This window comes from Acomys minous (assembly GCF_964271855.1).
Source record: "Acomys minous genome assembly, chromosome: 10".
In the NCBI taxonomy this organism is placed as follows: Eukaryota; Metazoa; Chordata; class Mammalia; order Rodentia; family Muridae; genus Acomys; species Acomys minous.
The window spans coordinates 6,179,897-6,198,547 of NC_140491.1; the positions used below are offsets into that span (position 1 = coordinate 6,179,897).

An 18,651-nucleotide genomic window follows, 5' to 3' on the forward strand; every position below is an offset into this window, starting at 1 on the left:
CTCTGAGAATGTGAATCAGTGGGTAAGCTCAGCCTTCTAAGTTTAATGTAAGAACAACCTCATCTATCTCACTTTAATTAAAGACGTAGCATAGCACAGACCTCATCTTTAGAGTGCAAAGTAACAAACACATGTGACATCACCATTATGGGGAAAAAACCTCTCTTCTCCTTTAATGTCTGAAACTAGACTTTCTGTAAGACCAAAAAACAAAAACAAACAAACAAACAAACAAAACCCCAACTTTGTTACTATTGTGTTTAGTTTAATTTTGGGGGGGGGGTTGGTTTTTCGAGACAGGGTTTCTCTGTGCAGCCTTTCCTGTCCTAGACTCACTCTGTAGACCAGGCTGGCCTCAAACTCACAGCGATCCATCTGCCTCTGCCTCCCAAGTGCTGGGATCAAAGGTGTGCGCCACCACGCCTGGCTAACTTAAGTTTTTGAGACAGGATCTTGTTATATAGCCTTCACACGGCCAGGCTGCCCTCACACTTTCAGTGTTCCTCCTGCCTCCATCTCCCCAGCGCTAGAATTACAGTTATGGTAGAGTTACCACAAACTGGCCAGCACAAAATAATTTGTCACTTGAGACTTGGGATGCAATGCACCTATACTTGACACAGATAGAGTCATCAGAGAGGAAGGAGCCTCAGCTGAGGAGATGCCTCCATGAGATGCAGCTGTGAGGCATTTTCTCAGTTAGTGATCAATGGGGAGGGCCCAGCCCATGGTGGGTGGAGCCATCCCTGGGCTGCTGGTCCTGGGTTCTATAAGAAAGCAGGCTGAGCAAGCCATGGGGAGCAAGGCAGTAAGCGGCACCCTCCACGGCCTCTGCATCAGCTCCTGCCTCCAGCATCCTGTCCTGTTTGAGCTCCTGTCCTGGCTTCCTTCAGTGATGAACAGCGATGTGGAAGTATAAGCAGAATAAACCCTTTCCTCCCCTACTTGCTCTTTGGTCACGGCGTTTCGTTGCAGCAATAAAAACCCTCAGGCAGCACCTAACCCGCTCTGAATACGGCACCCTGGGGCGCTTATCATGTTGCGCCTTCATGACTCGCTCCCTCTTGTTAAAAAAAAGTTTTAGTGGGGACTCAGGGAAAATAAATTCGTTCGTTTGTTTTGCCTTTGTCTTTTTCTCCCCCTTTAAACCTCAAGCAGGAGGAATACACCGCGTCTTGCTGCCTGCAATAATAAAGAGATAAAGGAGTATGTAAATTTGAGCCTGCCACTCACCGCTGTGGGCGGTCCTTCCTCACCTCCATCCTTCACCTCCTAACCTTTAGAAGTGCGGGTCTCCTGCTTGATTTAACCTGACGTGTAGCTACGATTTGACTGAAGTTAAAAATAAAGGCACGCAGAACATATCCCTAAATGACCTATGGACGGCAGTCGGATTCAAACATTGGAGCAGATCGAGGGGGGCGGGATTTTACTGATCCCTCCACCCCACCCCCAAAATACCGAAGGCCTACCAACCCACCCCTCTCTTCTCTTAATCTGCCCTTGCTATGATCAAAACGGTCATGACGAACACCATGGCAAAGAAAACCCACATGAAAAACCGGTCTATGACTTTGGCGACCTTTTTCCACTCGCTGCCCTTGGAGTTGCTGGCCTTGTGCTCTTTGAGGTACTTGGCGATGTACTCGATGTTTCTCGCCAGTGCGTCATAGCGTGCACAGTAACTGTCAGCACTCTGGGGGGTCCCACCCTGGCGCCCCAGGTCGTTCTTTAAGAGTTTGTTCATTTCCTTCTTTCTAGAAAGGTCTTTGCTTCTGGGTGTCTTCAGGTCGGGCCCAGAGAGTTTGCTGTAGACCTTCGAGGTTCGTTGTGACTCCTGGCTGTGGCGGGGGCTGAGGCAGCTCTCGCCCACGTCGTAGACAAACAGGACCCTGGACATGTATTTCAGGATCACGACTTTGGCCCAGCGTGGCACCGGCCGGGCCTCTGCCCCACAGAAGTGGATGTTCATTACCATGATGGTGAGGGCTGTGGAGGCGGTGATCAAGGCCATGGTGGCTATGTAGTATTTACCTGGAACGGAAGTAGCACCGCTAAGCTCATTTTTATACTTCTTCCTATTCGATGAAAAAACAAACAACCCCCCAAAATAAACAAAAAGTCTTTCCTAAGAAACTAATCTACCCAAGCCGGGCGTGGTGGCACAAACCTTTAATCCCAGCACTCAGGCAGAGGCAGGCAGATCGCTGTGAGTGCGAGGCCAGCCTGGTTTACAAAAGGAATCCAGTACCCAGGGAAACCCTGTCTCAAAACAAACAAACAAACAAACAAACCAAACAAACAAACCCCAAGAAACTGGTCTACCCTACTTATCACCAGTAGAGACTTTGGAATCTGGCTTTCTAAGTTTGAAGTCCAGCGTCATTATCACCAGACTCAGAACCAAAGCAAAGTATAAAATCCTGTTAAACTTCATGCTCTATAAAACATGTGTAGTAAGTGTCCAACAGTGCAATGGGGTGTCACAGAAGCGATACTGTAAAGTCCTCAGGACCACTCTTGATTGTGACTTAAAAAGTTCACAGATGTTTGCCAGGATGTGACGAACCAGTCCAACCTCAGTGAACAGACAACAATGACCTTTGACTGGGTCTTAGGATACCTCCAGGCCTTGTTGTTATGGGAGAAAATTACTATTGCCTAAGGAAGGAGACGCAGAGCCACTGTCTTTCAGTGTGACTTGATTACATAAAGCAAACGCTCAGGAAAGGGGGAAATGAGGGGAAGGCATAGGACGGGGACAAATGAATGAAACAAATACTGAACAGCCAAACAAACAAACCAGCAGTTAAGGGCTAAGGATGAGGAGCTGGTTCAGCTGGTGACGTCACCTGATGTAAAAGCTAGAGGCTCCAGCATCCATGTAAAAAGCCATGTGTGGGGCTCTTCGTGCCTGTAGTACCCCAGCACTGGTGGGCAGAGGCAGCTAGAGCCCCAAAGCTCACTGACCAGCCAGCCTGGCTGAAACGAAGAACTTCATTTGGGGACGAGCTCCCGCCTCAGTGAGGTTAGATGGGGGGGCGATGGGGACAAGGAATGCTCGTGCCTCTGAGTAGCCTGGGATGTGAGTGCATGGGCACCCACCTCCAGCCCCACCCTCACCCCCACCCTGCCACAGAGAAAACCAAGGGTGAGTTTTCGAAAGGAGGAATAAGACTGGGCCAGCAACTCACACCTGTCATTGCAGCTTCTTAGGAGATGGAGGCAAAGGATGCTCGTGCCTAGGAGGTGAGGGTTGGCCTGGGCAACATAGAAGAAGCCTCTCTCAAAAAAAGGAGGCAGTAATAAAAGTTTTATTTATTTATTTATTTTTTTCGAGACAGGGCTTCTCTGTATAGCCTTAGCTGTCCTGGACTAACTTTGTAGACCAGGTTGGCCTCGAACTCACAGAGATTCGTCTGCCTCTGCCTCCCGAGTGCTGGGATTAAAGGTGTGCATCACCACTGCCTGGCCAAAATTTATAAATTTGTTTTGTTCTGTGTTTTTTTTAGACAGGGTTTCTCTGTGTAGCCCTGGCTGTGCTGGAACTCGCTCTGTAGACCAGGCTGGACTTGAACTCACAGATCCGCCTGCCTCTGCCCCCCAAGTGCTGGGATTAAAGGCATGTGTCACCACGTGTGGAAAATTGATAAATTTTTTAATAAGGCCACTCATGGGAAGAGGAGAAGAAGAGATTAGGAGCCTTTATCCTTTAAAAAAAAATGGTAATAAAAGAAATAGCACATTCATTTTAAAGTCATATTTGGAAAGTTTTTTTGTTTTTTAGGGGGTTTTGTTTGTTCTGGTTTTTGGCTTGGTTTGGTTTGGTTTTGGTTCTTCAAGACAGGGTCTCTCTGTGTAACAGACCTGCCTGTCCTGGACTCACTTTGTAGACCAGACTGGCCTCAAACTCACAGAGATCCACCTGCCTCTGCCTCCGGAGTGCTGGGATTAAAGGTGTGCACTAACACCACACTCGGCTGGAAAAGTTTTATGTAATGGAATTTTAAAATATTTTTTATTTATTTATCTTTTATCTTTTTTTTTTTTTTTAGATGTTAGCCCAGGCTGACCTCGAATCTGTCACGCAGCCAAGGTTGAACATGCTCTTCTCATCCTCCTGCATCCGCCTCTTAACTGCTGGGGATTACAGGCATGCATCACTGTGCCTGGATTGCATGGTGCTGGGGATTACAGGCATGCATCACTGTGCCCGGATTGCATGGTGCTGGGGATTACAGGCATGCATCACTGTGCCTGGATTGCATGGTGCTGGGGATTACAGGCATGCATCACTGTGCCTGGATTGCATGGTGCTGGGGATTACAGGCATGCATCACTGTGCCTGGATTGCATGGTGCTGGGGATTACAGGCATGCATCACTGTGCCTGGATTGCATGGTGCTGGGGATTACAGGCATGCATCACTGTGCCTGGATTGCATGGTGCTGGGGATTACAGGCATGCATCACTGTGTCTGGATTTGCATGGTGGTGGGGATTACAGGCATGCATCACTGTGCCTGGATTGCATGGTGGTGGGGCTTGAACCCAGGTCTTCCTTCATGCTAAGCAAGTGCCCTACCAACCCAGCTATATCCGCATCTCCATGGTGCTTTTTTATTTATTTATTTTCAGTACTTGTATTGAATTTAGGGCTTCTTACACGTTAGACAAGAGCCCCCCCCCCCAACACATGTCCCCACTCCCCAGAGTATCTCAATATATCACGAAAAAGAAGGCTTGGGCAGAGAAATCCAAAATTCGATACAGGAAAGCCTGTTGATGCGATTTGTCACAATAACAGGCGAAAGAGAAAACTCACACAGTTATCTCACAGACGGAGACAAAACGCTTGGTAGCTGCCTTGCTGAGGACAGCTTTGCCAGGCCTGTGATAAAAGGCCTCCGAGTGAATTTGCCAAAGGCACAAGGCAGAGCAAAGAGTGTGTTGGACATACAGTGAGAGAGCCACGAAGACGGTGGAGAGAGAAACTGCCCAGAAAGAGGCTACGGGCGGCTTTTATGGGGTGGGGAATTGAGGGGACAGTCAGGCAGTGTTGCAGTGTCATAGAGTCCCTGGGTTTATTGTGGTTGGTAACATCCTGGCCTTGAGGTAATTCTGCTCTTTCCCCGAGTCAGACATGGCTCAGAGTAAACTGTAAACAGAGCCCAGAGTTTGCAGCCATGTCTTGTGGCTTGTGCGATTCTTCTGATGAGTTGTTAACGGTCCTGCTTGGAGGGCAGCAGTGGCCTTGATCTCAGCCCAGCCTGATCTGAAGCAAAAACAGTGCCATTCTAAGGTTAGGGCGGCTCGGCACAGCTCTCCACCCCAGAGCAGCGTTCGTAATAATGTTTGACATCCACTCATTATTTATTAAGAACTCCAGATTAACTATAAAAGGAATATGGGCCAGAAACATGCTCGAAATGCTACTTGTCACAGAGAAAAAGTAAACAAGTTGTAAATGTGACGGGCAAAGGGGCTGGGGCATTAGCTCTTGCTTAACACGCATACGGTCCCGGGTTCAGACTCTAAGCACAGGGTAGGGAGAGAGAGTGGAGTGGGGTAGCTCCCCGCACCTGGGAGACTGAAAGTCCAAGTCCAAGGCTGCATGGATGGTGAGATGCTGTCTCCAGTGATGACGACAGCCAAAGGCAGGAAGCACATTTCATAGGTGCTAACAAATAAAATGCTCTGATATTTAACACATGCTCCCGAGATCTAAGTATGTACATTCTAGAAAGACAATGCGTGTTACTGTGGAAATGGGATGATTGATGCTCCCCAAATTCTTGTGAGTCACCTCTCCTTAGAAACACGTCGACTTGTGATTGCGTGTCACTGCTAAGGAAGAGAGAGGGGCCTGTCTGTGATCCCACTTCACACACAGTTTCCTTTCTGGCTTGGTTTTGGTTTTAGTTTGAGACTCAGTATCGCGTAGTTGAGGCAGGCCTCAAGCTCCTGGTCTTGCTCCCTCCACCCTTGAGTGCTGCCGTGACAGATGTGTATCTCCGTGCCTAGCCAGTGTCACTCTTTTTGTCTCCTGCGAGGTAATAAAAGTGCCAGGGTGCCAATACCTCTCTTAATTACCGGAGAAGAAACCTGTGTTCATTTTAGGGTGAAAGTGTGTGTGTGTATGTGTGTGTCTATGTGTGTGTGTGTCTATGTGTGTGTGTGTGTGTGTCATGTGTCTGTCTGTGTCTCTGTCTGTGTCTCTGTGTGTGTGAGTGTGAGGGACATAAAAGGGAACCCCTCACCCCCAGTACTTGGGAGGTAGAAGCAGAAGTTCAAGGCTAGCCTCAACTACAAGACCAATTACAAGCCAGCCTGGGCCACCTGAGATCCTGTTCCCCCAAAAAGCAGAAACAAAACAAAAGGATGCTTCCATAAAAACCAAGGTAGCTCTGTCTGAATATTGGGTAAGTGTGCTCTGCAGAGCCCACACGGTCATGCAGCACCTGGCGACTATTGCTATCTAGGTCCCTGAGTTCTGAAACTTCTCCTTGTGCTTTCTCTTTTTTTCTTTTTAAAAAAGTTTTTTCAAGACAAGGTTTCTCTGTGTAACAGCTCTGGCTGTCTTAGACTCACTTTGTAGACCAGGCTGGCCTCAAACTCACAGAGATCCATCTGCCTCTGTCACCCGAGTGCTGGGATTAAAGGCATGCGCCACCACACCCAGCTGTGTTGTATCTTAAGGAACTAAAAATAAGGTTTACTTTTGGTTCTGGCAAGCATCTATTACAGCAGCAAGACAAGGTGTCGGTTAGAGGGGTCTCCTTGGTGGCAGTGACAAGAAGTATGAAGATGGCGGGGGAATCTGGGAACAAAGTGGCAGAGCAGCAGGCACAGCAGCCTCGGCCTCCGCTGCAACCATGGGTTTCAGGTTATGTTAATGTAGGCTTTTTTTTTTTAAGATTTATTTATGTATATGAATGCATGTATGCCTGCTTCACAGAAGAGGGCCTCAGATCTCATTATAGATGGTTGTGAGCCACTATGTGGTTGCTGGGAATTGAACTCAGGACCTCTGGAAGAGCAGTCGGTGCTCTTAACCACTGAGCCACCTCTCTGTCCGCCATGACTGCAGACTTTTGAAAGTATATTCTGCAAGAGATGGCTCAGCCATTAAAGGCCAGGTTCACAGCCAAAATGTAAGAAACTGCATTCTGCTTTAGAATGACCACATTCTCAAATCCTGGGCCATGTTGCTAATATTTATTTCTTAGATTTTTTTTTTTTAATGAAACGTTTAATTTTGGAAGAGATTGCTAAATGAAGCCCTTTGGGCACAGGACCCTTTGCTTTAATAAGTGGAGTAGGGAAATTTCAGTTATACAGGGTAGAAGACTCACTTGAGAGGCCAGCGCATCTTCCTGGCACAGGTGCTATGCTTCCTTCTGAGAAGAAAGGCCTAACGCTGTGCACAGATAACAGAAGTCACTGTTAAGCAGAGGATGGTCCAGCCTGTATGAAGCTCTAGATTTGATCCCCAGCACCAAGTAAACTGGGTTTGGTGGAGCACATCTGCAATCCCAACTCTCAGGACGTGGAGGGAGGCAGACCGGAAGATCCAGTTCTTTCTCAGCTAAATAACAAGTTTGAGGCCAGCCTGGGCTACACTATACAACTCTGTCTCAAAAAAATTAGATTAATAGAAAATAAGTAAGTATTCTTTTGTAAACCTGGAGATCATAAGAACCATTTAGCTCCAACAACCATACGTATATGCAAAGATGCCATCTGCAGGCACGATTTGTGGAAATCGTTAGGCCAATTGCTTCAATTGCTACGGTCTGAGGCACCCACACCATCCCGATTGTATAAAGCTAGGCTCCCAGTGTGCACTCACCTATCAGTGGGACATTTTCTGAGGCTGGCATGATCTCTGCCACCATTAGCTGAAACACCGTCATGGCCAACAGGATGGTCACGCCCAGAGAGACCTTCTCCCCAGAGGCTGCTGGGAGATAGAAGCTCAAAGGAGCGAGGAATGATATGAGGACACATGGGACGAGGAGGTTGACGATGTAGAAGGAGGACCTCCTCTTCAGAAGGAGAGTGAAGGTCACATCTGGGTAGGGCTCCGAGCAGCAGCCGTAGGAGATGACGTTCTTCACGGCAGGCATGCCGTGGACCTCCCATTCCACATCTTCGATGAAGTCAGAGAGGTCTCCACTGTCCAGGGCATTGAATATGTCCACCTGGTTGCCGTTGTAGGTCCAGGAACCAAAGGTCAGGTTGCACTGCTGGCTGTCAAAGGGGAAATAGGTGACATCCACCACACAGGAGCTTTTGGTGATGGCTGGCGAGTCCCAGGTGATGAGCCCATCGTACCGCAAGACCACATTGGTGTTCACGGGCTCTGAAGACTCATCGTCGGCCCTGGAGAGCAGATGGGGTTCACAATAGGAGGACCACAACAGGAGGATCACAACAGGAGGATCACAGAGGGAGGATCACAGCAGGAGGACCACAGCAGGAGGACCACAACAGGAGGACCACAGCAGGAGGATCACAACAGGAGTACCACAGCAGGAGGATCACAGCAGGAGGACCACAGCAGGAGGACCACAACGGGAGGACCACAGCGGGAGGATCACAGCGGGAGGACCACAGCGGGAGGACCACAGCAGGAGGATCACAATGGGAGGATCACAACGGGAGGACTACAGTGGGAGGACCACAACAGGAGGACCACAACAGGCACTTGCTAAGAGGCCTTGCTGACTTGCCACTGGACAGCTCACTGTCATTTCAGCATTTTTGACACTGGGACCCCATTCTCTGTCCCTTTGGCTTGTGAGTTTGGAATCACTCCCAACACACCTTCTCCTCCACCTCCCGCCACTGGTCTGGACCACTTCCCTCAGCAACTTCCTTAAAGCATCTCTGCTCCATGTTCCTTCCAACCTGTATCAATGCCACTAATGACCAGGACGTCCAGAAAAGAAAGGAGCCTGTCAACGCTTAAGTCTGCTTCTCTGATTTTGTTGCTGTCATCACAGGTGTTTGTGTTTATCTGGAAATCACAGAGGAAAGAGTCACTCATCTGTAATCTTATAGCTGCCTACTGTTTCTCAGGATATCTTCTCTCACTTGGTCAACATCTGTCCCTGCTGTCCCTCCATTTTCCTCTAGGGAATTAGTTTCCCTTCACTGCCACTACAAGGCAGAGGCACTGTTGCCGTGCGCACACGAGCACACACACAGCCACTGGCACAGGCTTAGCTGAGTGGCTGTGTACACTTGCCAAGAAGCGTTTCGGTAACTCTGGTCCCTGCGGCGCCCGGTCGAAGCCAGAGTGCGAGGCGAGCTGAAGACCTTGCTCTGCAGGAGGAACTGGTGGAAGCTACAGAAAACTCCCGAGAGATCATCTATGACAACTGGATTCTCAGATGTCACTCTATCACACTCTGTGGATGAGCGTAGTGATGGGTCCTGTGACTTGTCTTCTTGGAGAGAGGGGAGGGAGGGAGGGAGAGAAGGGAGGGGAGGAGGAGGAGACAGGGTAGAGTAGGGTAATAAAGCCTAGTTCTTAAACGTTAGCTTCTCTGGAAGACACATGGACCATTCCCCTGGTCACTTAAAATGAGGGATGAACAGCAGGTCGTGACCTTTGGGTGGAGTCTGAGGAAAGAATTGTTCACAGCTGCTACCCACGGCTGCTTTTTCTAGAGCTCCTCATGATCGCTCAAAGGCTCTGCCCAAGGTGCCCCCCCCCCAATAAACCCCATTTTCCATCTGATCAACAGAGGAGCACCTCTCAACCCACAGGAGCTTAGGTTCCAGAACAGAGGGGAGATCCCCTGACAACTGAAAGGAGGTGGAGACGCAGAGCCTGAATTAGGCAAGAGATCTGGCCCCTTCTGGAAGGGTAGCCAGTGGGCCAGCGGCACACACAGCTCTCTGGAGCCTGGAGGAATGCAGAACTGCAGGCCACACCCTACATCTACTGAACCAAACCTGAGTTCTGTCAGGATCTCTAGGCACTTCAAGAACACTTTCCAGTGTGAGAAACATGAACCATGAGTGTGCAAGACCCTTTACTCTGAGAAGAGCCAAAACAGTCCCAAGAGACCAACTCCCCTCCACTCTACAGCCTACAAGCCACAGGACGGGTTCCAGGTGGCTCAGCCTATGTAATAACAACAGCGTTTCTCTTACATAACCTCTGGACCCTGAGCAGGTTACACTGTATCTCCAGAGACCTCTCCCACTGAAGTCCTCGCTTTCCAGCTTACTAGAGAACAGAGCTAAGTTGGAGTGATGGTAACCTGGGAGGCTGAAGCAGGAAGAGTCCCAGATCTAGGGTAGCTTGAGCTGAACAGCCAGATCCTGTCTTTAAAAACAAAGCAATGCCAGGCGGTGGTGGCGCACGCCTTTAATCCCAGCCCTTGGAAGGCAGAGGAAGGTGGATCTTCGTGAGTTCGAGGCTAGCCTGGACTACAGAGCGAGTTCCAGGACAGCCAGAGCTGTTACACAGAGAAACCTTGTCTTGAAAAGCAAAAATAAATAAATAAAATAATAATAATAATAAACAAAACAGCAGCAATAGCAAGAAACAAAACCACATAAGAGGAAGAGGAGAAGGAGGGAAGGGGGAGGGGAAGGAGACGGGTCAGTGTAGATACAGTGAGCTAAGATGTAGCTCCTGCTGGAACAGGGTGGCCACCTCAGCCTGCACCAAGAGTCTGCTTACAAGAGAAGGGATTTGGGCACAGGCCACACTGAGAGAGAACCCCGTGTGAAGATGAAGGCAAAGACCAAAGTGATGCTTCTACAACTCAGGGGACACAGAGGATAGCAAATGACAGAAGCCGGGGGAAAGGCATGGAGCGGGTTCCTGCTGGCGAGTCCACAGAAGGAAACAAACCGACACTTCACTCTCCAGCCTCCAAAAGTGTGAGCTGACAAATGTGTCTTTTTCAAGTCACCTCGTCTGTGCTTATTGCTTCTACCTTAGACAAATGCCTCTGCTTTTTGCACCTGAAAGGTGCATGGTGTAAAGCTTGATGGTCCTCCTTCCAGCTCTAGGCTTTCAGGGTGTGATGCTTTGTCATCTGAGATTTGGATAAGAACACGGATTCACACTCTAAGTGTATTTTAAATGTCCCCTTGACGTGATGTCTGAGATTCTGCTAAACCAGTGGGTTCTTTGCAGGGAACCGCCTAGTCTGAGTCGCACTTACTTGTTGTACAGGACAATGTCCGGCCTCCACACCAGGTCACTGGGAATCCTGATGGAGTCCAGTCCATCGTACTGATCCCGATCCCACGTGAGATACGCGTCATGCCAGGTTTGGCGGATCCACAGATAGGCTATCAGAATCTGATTTCTCTCATCCTAAAGGATGAACCCAGATGTCACTTTATCCAGTATATGCTTCCGGCTGGCTATGGGACACTTGTTCTTGATAGCAGGACTCTCAAGAATGCCCATCTGTTTTCCATCCATAAACAAGACCTCTTAAAATTCTATCTGAAGCCCAGCTTGGTGGCACACACCTTTGATCCCAGCACTTGGGAGACAGAGGCAAGTGGCTCTTTGTGAGTTCAAAGCCAGCCTGGTCTACAAGTGAGTCCAGGACAGCCAAAGCTACACAGAGAAATCCTGTCTCAAAAAACCCAAAAAAAGAAAGAAAGAAAAACCAAAATAAATAAATATATAAATAAAATTCTATCTGGCCACACTTAATGCCTTTTTGATGTAGTGTGTAAGATATAAAGGAGACGGGTATTTAAGTCTTTGTATCTTTCCATAGGCCAACTGCTCAATTTTCTCTGAAAATGGATCGACTAAGGAAGGACACATTTGAGCTAAGAGTCAGGAAATACCTATCATGTGCAAAAGAAGACACCATCCAAGTCTCCTAACTTTGCGTAATTAAATACACATATGCAGGAAATCGGCCATGTCATCTTAAAACACCACCTTCCTTTATTTGAACTGTGATTAAATCTACATGACCTCAAAGTGCTGTTTTAGGGGACTGGAGTCCAAAGTGTGTGCTGTTCCTTCAGAGTATCTGTGATCAGTTCCCTGCACCCAAGTCAGGCAACTCACCACGGCTGTAATTCTAGCTCCAGGGGATCTGATGCCCTCTTCTGATGTCTGCAGGCACTGCACTAACATGCACAAACACACAGGCACATAACACAATTAAAATAAAATAAAATATTTTTCAAATGAATATTTAAAACTAGCATTTTAGCTATTTTATAATTGTTAGTAGCTTCCAGAAAATTACCCCCGCTGCACAATTATCTCAACTATCTTAACTCAAGGACATTTTCATCACACCTATAGGCACTAAGCAGTCCCTGGCAACCAATGCTCTGTTTTCTGTTTTGTTTTGTTTTGTTTTGTTTTTGAGACAGGGTTTCTCTGTGTATCCTTGGCTTGGCTGTCCTGTACTTGCTCTGTAGCCCAGGTTGACCTTGAACTCACAGCGATCCACCTGCCTCTGCCTGCCAAGTGCTGGGAATAAAGGCGTGTGCCACCATGCTCGGCCAATGCTCTGTTTTCTGACTGAATGGACAGACCTATTTTGGACATTTCGTGAATAGGATCCCATCACATGCAGCACTGTCTCTCTTTCCCTTGCCTTAGACTGTGGATGATAGTGACATTAGCGACATTAGGCAGCACTCGGTCTATAGAATGCTTCCTCTCCCTGGTCTCTCTCCTCATGCCAACTGGCACCCAGGACTGCCCACTTCACTCTCTCCCATTAAGACATTCACCTCAGAAGCAAATGCTTGTTTTCACTGTAACCCTCTTTCAAAAGTGTCACCATCCAACGTCACTCACCATATCCTTTATCTGAGAGAGCGTGATCTGCAGTGTGACATTCAGGACCGTATCTGTATCCTCTACCGGACGCAGAGCATTGGAGTAATCTTCAAAAAGATCATTAAACAACTTCTGGGCATATTTTCCCTCTGCTGTTTCGACAGCTGCTCAAAGAGAAAGACCTGGATCAGCATTTCAAAACAAGACCATCTCTGGGGTCAAAATGGGGCATGGCTCCACATCAGCTAGAGACAACTCTGAAGTGAACGGATGAGCTATTTTTCTGACCCGGTCATCGTGAGTCAGAAAGAGGCATGAACATGTCCACGTACTCACATCAGTCATCCTGTCTTTCTGGCCCTACTCAGAAAGATTCTAGACGCGCCCATATGGGAGTGTGGCACCCGCCTCTCACCTCTGAGTCCAGAGGCAGCAAAATACATCCAACAGAGTGAGATGCAGGAACAGGGCCGGCTCATCTTTCCGCAACCTGTAGACTGTCCCAACACGAGAGTGAAGACTTCCACTTCTGTCTGTGAAGGACCCAAAGCACCCTCACTGCCACTGTCACAAAACAGATGGAGACCGGCTGCCCTCCCCTCTGGTAAGCTGAGACTGCAGCTCCAGTAACCGCGATGCCAGGAGCCCAGGGAGGTGGGGAAGGGGGGGTGCAGCTAGCCACGTTGCTCTTGGGGAGGGAGCTGAGAGCATGGCTACCCTCCTTCCAGACCAAAGAGGAAAAGGTAGAAGCAGGAGCCAAGGGCACACCTGACACTCAAAGACCCCATGAGAGCAGAGTGGGAGCTTGCTACAGCTGACACAGCTGGTTTCCGTTTGGGTCAGAGTCCAAGGGAAGCTGAGCGACTGTAGGCGCAGAGCTGACATCCGGGGACCACTCTGCCCTTCTAGCAGCGTCTGAAGAGGGAAGGGAAAATGGCTGCCTGGTCTCTAGAATGAGTAGGTGTTTGCGTTTCTTGGCTCCCTGTCCTCCACGTTCCCACTGGGCAGGGATCATGCAGAGCAAAGGGACAGAACACACATGTGCGAGGGTGTGTTGGACAGGAGAAGAAACGTGAGCTTCCTGGTTACTGTGAGTGTGTCCGAGCAAGCCGACTAGGGAAAATAATAATCCTGACTCATGCCTCTGCTCAGCTTTGCAGATTCTGAGCATCTCCGTTTACCAAGTCAGCAAAGCCTTGCCTTGCCAGTTCTTAACAAAAAAAAAAAAAAAAAAAAAAAAAAAGAAGTTTCAAAGGCTAACCAGATCCTACAGGACTGACTTCTAACCAGCGTGGCACCACACAGCTTCTGCTTTCCACCGAAATTCTGTTTTATACGGTTTCATTCACTTTTCACATAACAAATTTTGTACACACACACACACAGGTCCATTTCCAATTGCATCTGTAGTCTGGGATCGCACGGCTATATACTCTTCCTGCCCGGGGAAGCTGCCTAGGATCAGAGCGAGGAAACTGGATAGCTCTGTTTGGTCAGGTTACAGGCGGTTGTGAGTCATCCCATCCCTCTTCAGGAACATTTCCCCCAGGTGGAACAGACATCCAAGCCGCCAGCTAAGTGTGTCTCTAATTGTCCGCCCGACTCTGTCCTTTGAGAAGACATCATTGCCCTCACGCCCCAGTCTCAGTCATCCGTCGACACAAGCCCTAGGCCCTAGCAGGGTCACGCTTCCTTCCACAAACAACTGCTCACAATCCGCAAGGCTGCGGGTGCTTTTGTAGCTGTGTCTAACACTGTGTTGTTCTGTGGTGGGGAGGAGAAGCCAAGGTCCCAACATGAACAGGCTAGCTTGCTTCCCGCAGCTGGTGGCCAGTGATGGGTCAAGGCCACCTCCGATGAACTGTTATACTCACACGACATGCGCACGCCTGTGCTGGCTTTCAACAGGTATGACTTTGGATGCAGGCTAAGACTCTCTGCCTTGCCACCTGCTTCTTTTATTCCCCTACAGTACTCCAAGCAGGATCTCATAGGGGTGTTCAGAGAACACTTGGCACTCGTGGCCCTAGTGGCTGCTTCTGGTTACTTGTGGTCCAACTTGGTGGCGGGTCATTCAATGGGTCATTTAGAATTAAAAATGATGATGATGATGATGATGGTCACTTCCTGATGCCAAAAAATGCTAATTAAGCCAATGTTGTTGTGGAGGGTTTTTTTGGGGGGGAGGGGGCATGCCTTGAGGCCAAGATGTCAATGAACACAAACTAAACTTTTAAATTCTGATGTTGCTTCTGGTCTCTTGGCTAAGATCAATTGTGAATTCCTTCCAAAATTCACTATGGGAGGGCTGAGGAAATGGCTTAGCAGGTGATGCGCAGGGACTTGACTTCAAATGCCCAGAACCCACACAAAGTGGCAGTGCCATGCATATCTGTATCCCTGACTCCTAAGAGGTGGGAGGGCCAGGAGGCTGCCGGGAGCTCACGTGCTGGCAGTCAAGAGCAAGCTTGTCCTCTAACTTCCAAAACCATGCATGACGCACGAGTACCAGCATTCATATGTATATGCATGTACACGCACATGCACACGCATGCATATACACACACAGAGAGAGAGAGAGAGAGAGAGAGAGAGAGAGAGAGAGAGAGAGAGAGAAAGAGAGAGAGAAAATAACTACCAAATATAACTCTATCTCTCCAATAACTCCAAGTCATATCAATAAAAGAGACCTGAAACTCTTGCTACCAAGGCATTAAGTGTCAGAAGAAATTAGTTGAATTAGATGATTGATTTTTTTATTTTCTTTTATTTTTTTGGTTTTTTGAGACAGGGTCTCTCTGTGTAGCCTTGACTGTCTTGGACTCACTTTGTAGACCAGGCTGGCCTCCAACTCACAGCGATCCGCCTGCCTCTGCCTCCCGAGTGCTGGGATTAAAGGCGTGCTCCCCCCCACCTCATGCCTCCCCCACCACCGCCCCCTTCCACTCCCTGCCGTTTCTCTGCTGAGCCTCATGCGGCAGAGAGAGGTTAGGACACAGTAGGAGTCTCGCCACCTAAGTTCAGCTCTTAGGCCCAACTATATCAATCACGTGAATAATAGCTCCCGACGCCTCAGTTCTACATTTGCAAGAGTGAAACATAACACGCACCCCAAGCGGTTATCGTGAGGATCGAAGAGAAAACAGAAAAATTGCCAAGCACACACTTGGCACATGGCAAGCTGTCAACAAAAGTTAATACGAAGACCCCCGCTAAGGCGCACAGGCTCCAAGAGTCAGTAAAAACTCCATTTAGTTGCCAACAAAAGAGCCAAGTTCACGAAGAGACATGAGCAGATGCTAAGGATTGTGTCGTTTCTGGGTCAGGAGTGCGATGGATACATGATCTGGGCACCTGATCTAACCAGGTGAACCATCTGCGGGACGGCAGCAGGCTCTCACGTCCATGCTTTGCCAGAAGACACACACTGTTCCCCACAAAGCCCCCTAAGGGAATAGAGTTGTGCCTCTGGCTCCCCTGTAAGGTCTGGGTCTTTCCTCACCTTGGGCTGAGAGGCTCTCTCCTCCTTGGGAACATTCTAGCTGCCTCATTAGGTCGCAAGTGTTCTTGAACAGCCTGGGCCTTTCGGTACCCCGCTGGCTCTACTTCCTCTTTTCACCGCAGACGGTGTGGTCACAGTCGCATGGTATGTCACCATTCATTTCTCTCTCTGGTGACAATACGAGAGTTGGGTAGGTGATGGGTCTGGGGGAGACCCTCCTGTCTTGTTCATACGACCAGCCTACTTCCCATGTTAATCCATGGTGAAAGAAATAAGGAAACACACGCCGGCACCAGGCAAACCAAAGGACGCCCTCCCAGGATACTTTGCGACGTGGAGCTCCCAACCTCTCTCTCAACTGTGTATTCCCTAATGTGGTGGTTTGAATAGGAATGCCCCCCCCCATATGCTCATGTATTTGTTTTTTGTTTTGGTTGGTTGGTTGGTTTGTTTTTCGAGACAGAGTTTCTCTGTGTAGGCTTGGCTGTCCTGGACTCACTCTGTGGACCAGGCTGGCCTCAAACTCACAGCGATCCACCTGCCTCTGCCTCCCAAGTGGGCTGATTTATTTCTCACACTTTGGAGGCTGGGACGTCCAAGAGCATGGTGCTGAGTTCTGGTTTTGCTGCCGCATCACAGCGCAACACAGAGCATCTTCTGGCCAAAGAGGAGAGGCACAGTAGCTCAAGCCTCTCTCCCTCTTCTTGTAAACGCTGTTAATTCCACACCTTCCTGCAAAAAGGCCTCATCTAACCACAAAAGCCCACCTCTTGATCGCATTAACAGGTGAATTTGAAAGGTAAGTTTCAAGCTGAGCAGATGGTTCAGTGGGTGAGGTGCTTGCTGCACACACGTGAGGACCTGAGTTCAATTCCCCAGAACCCTTTTAAACACACCTGTGCATACCCAGCAGATTATGTGGTTGCATTTGTAATCCTGGACTTTTGGGTCCACCAGCCTAGTCAACAAGAGAGTTCCAGGCCAGTGAGAAACTCCCAAAAGACAGCGGTGAATGCCCTGTGTGATTTTCCCTGACCAGTCATCACCATCCCCTTCATCATCATCACCATCCCCTTCATCATCATCACCTTCATCATCATCTCCTTCATCATCATCTCCTTCATCATCAACATCCCCTTCATCATCATCACCTTCATCATCATCTCCTTCATCATCAACATCCCCTTCATCATCATCATCATCATCCCCTTCATCATCATCACCTTCATCATCATCTCCTTCATCATCAACATCACCTTCATCATCATCATCCCCTTCATCATCATCCCCTTCATCATCATCACCTTCATCATCAACATCCCCTTCATCATCATCATCATCATCCCCTTCATCATCATCACCTTCATCATCATCTCCTTCATCATCAACATCCCCTTCATCATCATCATCCCCTTCATCATCATCACCTTCATCATCATCACCTTCATCATCAACATCACCTTCATCATCATCATCCCCTTCATCATCATCATCTTCATCATCAACATCACCTTCATCATCATCACCTTCATCATCAACATCACCTTCATCATCATCATCCCCTTCATCATTATCATCCCCATCATCATCCCCTTCGTCATCATCATCATCACCTTCATCATCATCACCTTCATCATCATCACCCTCCTCTCTGTTCATTACTAAGATTTTCTTTTGCACCCTTTAGACGTTTAGTCTGGACAAATGACTCTCTTGCCTTCCTCTGCTCCTGGCCCTGGTAAGATTCAGTTCAAGCCAGGTACTGTGTCACATGCTGTAATCCCAGCACTCTGGGAGGCACAGACAGGGGAATCTCTGTAAATTCAAGGCCAGCAAGTCCAGGATAGCCATGGCTACACAGAGAAACCTTGTCTTGAAAAACAAAACAAACAAACAAACAAAAGATTTAGGTCATTATAGACCCGATGAATGATCTTTTTAAAAAGTTTGGACACTCTAGAAATAATCTAAAATAATCAGTGTCTATTTGTCTTAAATATAGAACAGCAAACCTACTAAGAGAAGTGGAAGAAAGACATAATTCTCAACCAACAAACCAAATTTGAGCAGTAATTCAAATTCACGAGGCTCAAACAAAGCCAATGTACTTCACCTCACTAGCCACCAGGTGTCGCTGTACACTCCCTCAGCTCTCTGTACAGGACAGAAAGCAGTGTTAGAAGTGAAATCTACTGTGTTAAACCCACCTAAGAAACAGCATCAAAAAACAGCCTAACATATAATCACTTGAAGTACCACATGTACATAAATACATCCATCTATATAGGATTTCTGGCTAATAATAAAATGCTAATGGCAATAAAAGCTATCAATTGATTTAAGCTAAGAAATAG

At 48.1% G+C, this 18,651-nt stretch overlaps 1 protein-coding gene across 1 annotated transcript; it reads right to left on the reverse strand.

The window, feature by feature from the left end:
- Positions 1 to 1,492: 1,492 nt before the first annotated feature.
- CHRNA9 (cholinergic receptor nicotinic alpha 9 subunit) lies at positions 1,493 to 13,275 on the reverse strand (the record flags this gene model as incomplete). The annotated part of the gene is made up of 5 exons (XM_084797604.1): positions 13,211 to 13,275; positions 12,814 to 12,959; positions 11,192 to 11,346; positions 7,852 to 8,384; positions 1,493 to 2,034 (listed from the first exon to the last, which is right to left on the reverse strand). The coding sequence occupies exons 1-5, from the start codon at positions 13,272 to 13,274 to the stop codon at positions 1,493 to 1,495; spliced, it is 1,440 nt and encodes a 479-aa protein (XP_084653730.1). The 5' UTR covers position 13,275.
- Positions 13,276 to 18,651: the final 5,376 nt, after the last annotated feature.